We start from the raw sequence: 9,904 nt of genomic DNA, 5'->3' as shown, positions 1-9,904 counted from the left end.
CGCTCAACCCCGAGCTGTGGTCAGGCTGCAGAGAAGGTCAGAGGCTGAAGCGTGAACTCCAGCATGGACCGTGAGCCCCGCCAGAAGGGGGCGGGCTTCCTTGGCTTTCTGCCATGTGGTCCTTCCTGTGGCTCCTCAATGTCATCCTTCCCCGACCTCCCCATCTCCTGGGAGTCAGGGTGCAAAGCCAGTGCTCCTTGTCATCAGGGGGCAGAGTTTGAGCATAGGGTTTATGTCTGGCTTGGCCTCATGGGGGCTCATTGTGGTCACTCCGTTACTTCCCATCTCCCTCCCACTCTTTGGAAAATATCTTAGGGATTTTGGAGTGACTGGAGGAAACTGACTTGGAAGGGCTGTCAGGGGAGGAAGGGGAGAAAATGTAGGACACGCACAGAAGGGGACTAACCTTTTCTGTGCCACTTAAGCTGCCCTTTGAGTAGTCCTTTGTATGCTGCCTTCTGGACCGCTTGATTGTAGGGTTGAAAACCACAACGACCGTCAGGTAACTGGTTCCACATGCCTACCTCACAGGCCTGTGAGGATGGATGGTCATACATTGCTATGATTCTGTCCAAGGCCAGAGGGAAGGTGACCTAGGGAGCCAGTGGTCAGGCTGGGGTGGGAGCCACATTCTTCCCCCAAAACCTTGCTGCCACCTTCCTGCAGGTTCACCCCTGTTGGTTTGCAGAGAGCCTGTGAATTATTTGGGTGTGGGGGTGTGTGTTTTCACCTCCATGGAGAAGAAATGTGGAGATGTGAATACTCTGCTCCTGGAATTGCCTTTCTTAAAACTCTTGTGTCCAAGGAGTTCAGTACGTGTGCTGGAGAAAGGACCAGTGTTTGCAGGAATGGGGTTTCTCCTGTGGGTGTGGGTCACAGCCACCACGCTTCCCTGGGGCAGCCACAGCTGCCACATCAGTCACCCAGGGGAGACAGGGACACGGCAGGCTGTGTGTGTGTGAGGTGTGCTGATCCACAGAAGGATGAATAGCTACACACACGTCAGCATCAGCGTGTCAGGTTCAGGGTCAAACTGTATAGATGGGATGAGCACGCCACTTGAACAAGATTGTGAGCTCTATTAGAAAAGAGAAATAGTTAGGGTAATTATTTATAGCAAGAAAAAAGTCTTTTATACCCTAGGGCTCTTTTAAAATATTTTCTTATCAGAACATTTATATGGTGGGTTGGGTGAAAAAAAACTTAGTAAAATATTCTTATTCCAAGTGGAACATAAATAGGACACAATGATAAAGCACCTCTGAAATTACAATTTTAACTCATTTTTTAAAAATTTAAGTTTTCATACAAATTTTTAGGAGTCTAGTGAATGCATAAAGCGAGTTTATGTTTATACTTTGGAAGAGAGCAGTTAGATAATCTAATGTGTGATTTTTGTGATGTTTTTAAAAATTACTTTGTAATAGGAGATTGAACACATTTTCTTTTTGAAAACAGTTAATACAGAATGTGCTCACCACAGTAAATCTAAATCATTAGGAAGATTACATTCAATAACATAAGGTTGGTTTCTGCCAGTGTGATCTTGAATAATTGTTAATTTTGATATTGATGCAGTTTTACTAAAAATCTTGAGCAAAGCTGTATCAGAAACACTTGACCATGTACCAAGAAGAACACAGTGTTGTCTATATCCTGAGGGGATTTGAAATTATTCTTAGTGACTCAATGTTGTAGCTTTAGTGAGATTCAGTACAGCAGATACTTTAGGTTTTAAAGGAACCAGGGAACCAGTGTTTTTTAGGTCAATTTTCTTTCTTTCCAGTCAGTTTAGGACCCCCTATGGCAAACAAGGGGATGGAGGCTAGAGAGTGGGAAGTGGGAGGCCAAGAAGGCAGTTATTTGAAGAACAATTATTTGCTGATGAATTTCTCTTAATTGTATTTATAAAAAAGACTACCAGTTTGAAAAAAACAACATTAAAGAAAACAACAAAAATAATACAGAATGAGGTTCAAGCCACCACCCCATGACTGCATAGTGAAGTTTTTCAGGTTGGATTTTGATGCCAAGGAAGGCATCCAGCTGGTCTCGGGCGTCCAAGCTCCTGTCTGTGCCAAACCCTGAATGTCACCCACATGGTGGTTGCTGTCAAGAAAACTCCTTCAGTGCCCACTGCCCATCTCCCACAAACACTCCTGTATGCTCCTGGAGGTTGCTTGTTTCACTGCATTTGGATTTAGCCCGTGAGGAGAAAGTTAACGCTTTTGGTCATTTCTTCTTGGCTGTGGTCTCACCTGATGTGCTGGGGATACAGGTGAGTCAGTCCAACCCGAGAGGCTGCCCTGGCGCAAGGCTGTCTCAGACTGGCATCTAGGCCAAGCAGGCAGTTGAGATAATATGGTGTGTAATTTAAAGGTGTTCTTTGTTTTGTTTTGAACACCCTAGGGTCCTTCCCCCTTTCAGATGTAGTGTGTACATTTGTTCCCAGTTGCTCTAAATCCTTCCTCTAAGGATTGCAAACTGCAAAATCAGGCTGCTGTTTTTATGGGTTTTGAGTAAACCCTCCATGTTCGTTTTAAAGATGAGCCATTTCTCTTAAACAGTGCTTTCTCTTAAATGTCTTCTATTTGGAGGGTATCTAACCACCCAAAGGGTTTCCCTGGTGGCTCAAACGGTAAAGAATTTGTGGGAGACCTGGGTTCAATCCCCAGGTCGGGAAGATCCCCTGGAGGAAGAAATGGCAACCCACTTCAGTATTCCTGCCTGGGAAATCCCATGGACAGAGGAGCCTGGCGGGTTATAGTCCATGGGGTCACAAAGAGTCGGACATGACTGGGCAACTAACACCAACCACCCAAATGGTCCATGGGCAACTTAAAATTCTCCCATAGCTAAGTACAGAATTCAGTGTTTTCAAGTTCAGTTTTTAAAAGGAATTAACTAGGGAGAATAGGACCTGTGACAACTGTAAATAAGAGTTAACTGAGTATTGGGGAAAAAAAAATTACCCACCCAACTACATTTTATGTCTCATGGAAAAGGGATGCTCAGCTTTGCCTTAGATTTGTATGGTGAGATTTCTTTCCTCCACTTTGATCATTTAATGTGAGAAACTTACTTGTGGGAGATAAGTGAGATTTGAGCTAAATTCCAAAAACATGTGTCTAATATAGAAATCATGGAAAATTTTAATAAAATAATTAACATGGAATATTCTTAATACAGAAAACACAGTGTTCACAACAGTGTTCACGCAGGTTCCCAGGAGAGCTGGCAGCCCCTAAAGAGAACCCTCATGGGCCCCCTGGCAGAATGCACTGTGATTTGTCCTCCTCCTGCCTCCCTCTGCCCTCATGCCTCTCACATGCTCAGTGTCCACCAGGACTATCTAAAAAGAATTCAACCCTAAAATAATTTTGAACTGATTTTTCTTCAAAAATTGTGGTAGGAAGAGAAAATAAAGTTGTCAGCTTAAAAACATTTCTGGAGGGTCTTAACTGTATTAAGAAATAATGCAAAATCAACAAAAGCTCTTCAGTGTCACAGTTTTTATCTGGGTTCTTTCCTTTGCTAACTCAGCTGGAAGGGCAATTATTTTTAGTTTCATAAAAAAAATTATTAGTTCCCAATTCTTGGCAGAACTATGTTATATAATCATATATATAAGCTAAGTTGAAGCAATTCTAGAATGTTCTAGCGTGTGAAAACAGTTTATTTTAATCTGCTAAGAAACTTGCATATATTAACACTTTTTCAAATTCAAAGGTGAACCTTCAGTTTCTAGTCTATTTTGAAACCAAACATTTTTATATAAGATTTGACACATTTCTTTAAGCTGCTAAAAAACCTTAAAAAGACATTATAAAGGTTATATGAAGGAAATGATAAAAATACATTGTTTAATACCTAAAAATAGTATTTGTGGAACATGGACTGTGTGCCAGACACAGTGCTTAGTGCCTCATATATTCATATTTTATCCCCATACTAATTGCTGTTACCCCAGTTTTCTGGTTGTGGAAACTAGAGTTCTAAGCAGATTTGCTCAAAGTCATATAGGGAGTAAGTGACATATAGGGAATAAGTCACATAGAGAGTAAGTGAAAGTAGGCAGTTGAAGTTCCAGTGCTGAAAGTAATCATTGCAACTTTAAAAAACTAAAGGAAAAATATTTTTAGACTGCAGAATCCATTTGTCAAATGCAGTCTGACATGTGTGGCTACTCTGGTTTCAAAGTGGGGTCTGCTTGTGGCCTCATTTCCAGAACACCCCTGTAGACAAGGAGTTCAGTCCCATCTTTCATACATGTGTAAAGCCCAGAGGGGTACACAGACCTGCGCAAGATCACACAACTACTGATGGCAGAACTTGGACCCGAATTCAGGTCTTCAGCCTGCCTGACAAGCACCGCTCCTGCTACAGACTTGCTTGCACAGGAGGCTGCTGCTTGAGCGGAGTCTCCGTGCATGGAGCAGAGACGGTTACGTTGTGGTTGCTTCTACTGCACCATCTACCTTCTCCGTGTAGATGGGGTCTGTACAAAGCTTCACAGAATAACAGCCCTGGAAACAGGTGGGGAAAAAGATGAATTCTCTCATCCCGGCCCTCCCATGCTGGGCCTCTAAGCTCATGGGCGGCACTGTGGTCACTTCCTCCTGTCTGCCACTATTTGCCCAGATGTGTTGCTGTGAGGGAGATTCCCTGGAAACTTACCTGTGTAAAATTCTCACACCTTTTAGGCACCGGTGCTTCCTCACCAAGGCTGGTCTACTGCAGCGCTTAAACACATGCATTTTTTCGTATAGCTCTCCAAGTTGCTGGAACTTTCGCTCCGGTGGCAGCTGGAAGATGTGCATTCTCTGCAGTGTTATCCTTATAACCCTTTTTGTTGAATTGGAATCAAGGATCCTTTTTCTTGTTTTGAATGCCTGTTTACTCGTGGGGCCAGTCAGTGTTCTGGGATGGTGGGCGTCCTTTATGGGAAAGACCAAGGTCTGATGATGCTAGCCCTGGACAGCTCCTGTGATCCTACAGTCTGTGCTGCTGCGTATCTAAGTGCCACGACTGTAGGTCCTGTAACTTGGTTATTCGGTGATCCTGTGTGCCTCGGAGCCCGCTATAATTTACGATTTTTTTTTTTCAGATCAATGCTTTGTACCATTAAGCAGGCTTTTAATTATGGGCCTTTTGACAAATGAATGTTTGCAGTTGTGTGAAAGCAGATTTTGGTATCTGCTTTCCATTCCTCCAGGTATGACTTTTTCTTTGCTGTGTGCCTTTAATGTCTATGAGACTGTTGCAGAAAGAAGTTTAATGTGACATAAGCTAAATAAAATGGTTTTTTTCCCCATAGTTTTGGTTTTAGAAATGTATTTGTTGGGAATATAAGAACTTTCGATAATTGGGCTAAGTCATCAGTGTTCCCAATCTATTCTGAATTCTATCTGTTTTAGGTTTGCAGAGCTCTTTAAGAATTTGATGAAAATCAGACACTGTTCTGGGAAAAAGGCACATAAACAAAATGCTTATATATTGAGTTAAGAGTCTCTGACTTAACCTTGAAGACTTTTTAAACAGCAGCAATTTAATCTTTAGTCAGCTAATTTCACACTTGTGATTTATGAACGAAGGCACTGTGTGATCAAGTAAAATGCGGCTCACAAATATAAAAGTCCTGGTATGCAATGCATCAGTTTAGGGCGTGACCTAAACTTAAAGAAAAAGTGGTGGTAATATTTTCACTTAAATTTCCCTGTAGGGTTATTGCAATCTTTGGAAAGAGATACATTATTTTAGAGTTAAAAGAGACTTGGAGGTTGCGTGGTAAAACGAAGACAGATTCCCTTCAGCTGGTCCCTTTACGCAAAGCTGCTGGTGAAGTGCGCACGTCCTGGAGTGTCTGAGCCACAGCAGGGCCACCAGCGCTGAAGTCTGTGCTTCATCTACTGACAAGCTGCCCTGGCACCCCTGAGGTCTGCGCTTTGCAGAGACGAGAGCAGTATTGGGATTGCTTCAGGTCCATGTGTCTCCCGAGTGTCAAGAGATGCAGGTTAGGACCAGCTAACCAAGCAACTGGATCAGTAACTTTTTTTTTTTAAATATTCTTTTCCATTATGGTTTATCATAGAATACTGAATATAGTTCTCTGTGCTATACAGTAGGACCTTGTTTATCCATTCTCTACATGAAAGCTTACGTCTGCTAACCCCAACCTTTCACTCCATCCTTGCCCCAACCCTCTCACCTTTGGCAGCCACCATCTGTTCTGTGTCTGTGGTTCTGTTTCTGTTTAATAGGTAGGTTCATTCGTGTCACAGTTTAAATTCCACATATCAGGGATACCATATTGTCTTTCTCTTTCTGACTTAGCATGATAATCTCTAGTTGTATTCATGTTTTACAGCTGGTGTTATTTTGTTCTTTTTCACAGCTGAGTGATATTGCATATATATAACACATCATCTTTATCCATGCATCTGTTGATGGACGTTTAGGTTGTTTCGATGTTTTGGCTACTGTGAATAGGGCTCCTGTGAACACAACGGTGCATTTATCTTTATGAATTATAGTTGTCTGGATATATGCTCAGGTGGCTGACAACTCTATTTTTAGCCTTCCTAAGGAGCCTTCATACTATTTTCCACAGTGGTTACACCAATTTACATCCTCACCAACAGTGTAGGAGGTTCCCTTTTTTCCACAGCCTCTCCAGCATTTGTTATTTGTTGATTATTTTACTGAGGCATAATTGATTTACAATGTTGTTAGTTTTAGGTGTTTAACAAAGTGAATCTGTTATACATATATCCACTCTCTTTTAGATTCTTTCCTCATATAGGTCATTACAGAGTTCCCTGTGCTAATACAGTAGGTCCTTATTATCTGTTTTATATATAACAGTGTGTATGTGTCAATACTAATCTTCCAATTTATCCATTTTCCACCCTTACCCCTCAGTAACCATAAGCTTATTTTCTAATCTATAACTATTTTGTTTTTGTAGATAAGTTCATTTGTAGCTTTTTTAGATTCCACATATAAGCCATATCATATTTGTCTTTCTCTGACTGACTTCACTCAGTATGAGAATCTCTAGGTCCATCCATGTTGCTGCAGAAGGCATTAGTTCTTTTTTATGGCTGAGCAATATTCCACTGTGTATATATGTGTGTGTGTGTATGTACACATAAACCACATCTTCTTTACCCATTCCTCTGTTGATGGACACAGGTTGCTTCCATGTTGCTGGCTATTGTGAATGGTGCTGCAGTGAACGTAGGGGTGCACAGTAGACTTTTTGATGATGGCTGTCTGTGTGAGGTGGTACCTCACTGTAATTTTGATTTGCTTTTCTCTAGTAATGTTGAGCATCTTTCCCCATGCCTATTGGTCACCTGTATTTCTTCTTTGAAAAATTGTCTAGGTCTTCTGTCCATTTTTGAATTGGGTTTATTTGTTGTTGTTGACTTGTACGAGCTGTTTGTATATTTTGGAAATGAAGCCCTTGTTGGTTGCATCGTTTGCAAATACTTTCTCTCATTCTGTAGGTTGTCTTCTTGCCAAATGACTTCCTTTGCTATGCCAAAGCTGGTTAAGTTTGATTAGATTCCATTTATTTTTATTTCTATTGCCTTGGGAGACTGACCTAAGAAAACACTGGTGCCCTTTATGTCAGAGAATGTTTTACCTATGATCTCTTCTAGGAGTTTTGTGGTATCATGTCTTAAGTCTTTAAGCCATCTTGAGTTTATTTTTGTGCATGGTGTGTTCTAATTCCACCGATTTACATGCAGATGTCCAACTTTCCCAGCACCACTTGCTGAAGAAACTGTCTTTCTCCCACTGTATATTGTTGCCTCCTTGGTGGAAGATCAATTGATCGTAAGTGTGTGGGTTTATTTCTGGGCTCTCTATTCTGTTCTATTTGGATCAGTAACTTATCATTACACTCTTCGTTTGGGTGGGAAATAAATAGTGGTGCTGGAATTGTAGGAAAGGCAGATGGCTGTCTGTTAACATTCATTAAACACTATGTGTTAGTTGGCTCTGGAGGGAACTGGGGATAAAAAATCTGAGTGAAATGATCCTTTCACATCCACCTTGTGCTGCCCTCATGACCCCTACAAAACAGTAGAATATAAATCTTAGCTCAAAATTAGTAAAACCCATAAAGCCCCTCAAATATTTTTAAAATAATTTTTGCTCTATGGAGGATTATGCATGACATTTAATGGCTTTGTAAATATAATCCAGTAGGACAAAGGTATGGCTTTTTTGTTTTGTTTTAATGAGAAACATCTGAGTTGTACATACCACAAACAGCTTCAAGTTTCTGCATCAATCCCCCATGGTCAAACAATTAAAACCTGAAGCATGACTTTAAGTGTGAAAAAGTCTTATAAAATTAACTTACAAAAATGTCCCTATCAAGTCCGTGGTTTGGCATTTACTGTACATTAGTCAAAAAAGCTCAAGCTAAAATCTGTTTTAAAAAAAATCAAAGTTTACATTATTCATACAGATTCTGCATTGTTAAAAAATATGCACAAATAACCACATCCATGCAATATAATTTCTTTAAAAATTTAAAGCAGTATAAAGAGCAGACCTAAGTACTGAACAGGCATTTTGGTTTTATAACCTGTAGCTCAAGATTGCTGCTGATTGAAGTAAAATTAATTCTAAACAAACATCTTAAATATGATTGTTTCAATCAATCAGCCAAGGGTGTGTGAGTTTCTGAACCATTTCCAAGGTGGAATCTGCTTGTTTCTGTAACATATATACTATATGATGAACACTACTGTTCACTGACCATATTCACTATGTTTTAATAATGTGGTTTGACAAATCAGAATTCACAAAGTGCTTGGCTCTTCAGGAAACTGCTGTTTCCAAAGATCCCGAATCCAATCAACTGAGCTTTGCCAAACTGCCCAGAGTGACTGCTGCCCAGGGTCCTGAGAGAGCTCGCCCAAGTCAAGCCCAGAGGGAGGTGTCCGCAGCTGGTGGCCCTTGGACCAACGCTCAGAGTCACTCACGGGTTGGACACCAAGCCAACAGGCTGGTGGCGTGGCGCTGCGGGCCAGGCCGAGCCTCTATGTCGGGGGTGGCCCGTTGGTGTAGCGCAGCATGGGGTAGAAGGACCTGGCAAAGTTGTTAGCCTGAGTGCAGCTGTAGTCCTCCTCGGAGGAGGGCAGCAGGCAGGCCAGGAACAGCAGCAGCAGCAGCAGCAGCTGGAGGGGCAGTGCCGCCCTGATCACCCGAGAAAGGAAGGAGCGCTGGGGCTTGGAGCTCTCGGGGGCAGCAGGACCGGGCACCCTGGCAACAGAGGAAGTGAGAGGTGAGAGCTGACTGGGAGTTTCCGGAGACCTCCCGTCACCTGAGCCCCTGCTTGTGTAAAGACCAACATGAGGACTGAGGTTAGAATGGGGCCAGCAGGGACTTCCTGCTGGTCCAGGGCTGGCTCCGTGTTCCCAATGCAGGGGGCCTGGGTTTGATCCCTGGTCAGGGAACTAGAACCAGCATGCTGCAACTAAAGGATTCCGAGTTCTGAAACTAGGACCCGGCACGGAAGAGAAGCCTAGCTCTACCCCTTCTAAATGGTAGAAAAGCAGTTTTTACAAAGACCTTGAGAGAGGCATTGGCAAGCCCGCTGGGGGAGAGTTTAGGGCAGGAACCCACTGCTGTTACTGTGACGCTGTTACCTGCTGGCCGTCTTGTTCTTCTCTTTTGTAGTTTTCTGTGCTTCAAACTGCTATACAAAAATAATCCAGTTAGCAAAATGAAGATAATTTAGCTCTGTGAATGATAAAACGTTCTTTCTTCTTAAGTTATACATGTTTCTTAGGTTGTCTTCCTGCCAAGCTTTTGAGATTAGAGTGATACGTTCGAGATTACACTCTGAGGTAAGAAAATACTGGGTTAAACTAGCAAGAGT

At 42.1% G+C, this 9,904-nt stretch overlaps 1 protein-coding gene across 7 annotated transcripts in view; it reads right to left on the bottom strand.

Annotated features, from left to right (window-relative positions):
- Nucleotides 1-8,173: 8,173 nt before the first annotated feature.
- Nucleotides 8,174-9,904, bottom strand: part of SYNE2 (spectrin repeat containing nuclear envelope protein 2) — a 317,663-nt gene continuing 315,932 nt past the window's right edge. For 5 of the 7 annotated variants that reach the window (XM_065941346.1, XM_065941351.1, XM_065941347.1 and 2 more), the window contains 2 exons: nt 9,672-9,721; nt 8,174-9,285 (listed from right to left, as the gene is read on the bottom strand). In XM_065941346.1, the coding sequence (XP_065797418.1) occupies nt 9,063-9,285; nt 9,672-9,721 (273 nt within the window). In that variant the 3' untranslated portion in view covers nt 8,174-9,062. The remainder of the gene's footprint in view (nt 9,286-9,671; nt 9,722-9,904) is intronic. The other 2 variants (XM_065941349.1, XM_065941350.1) reach the window with 1 other exon arrangement.

Source organism: Muntiacus reevesi, chromosome 7, assembly GCF_963930625.1.
Source record: "Muntiacus reevesi chromosome 7, mMunRee1.1, whole genome shotgun sequence".
Classification (NCBI taxonomy): domain Eukaryota; kingdom Metazoa; phylum Chordata; class Mammalia; order Artiodactyla; family Cervidae; genus Muntiacus; species Muntiacus reevesi.
The sequence above is the reverse complement of the archived record's forward strand: the minus strand, read 5'-3'. Positions and strand labels throughout refer to the sequence as shown.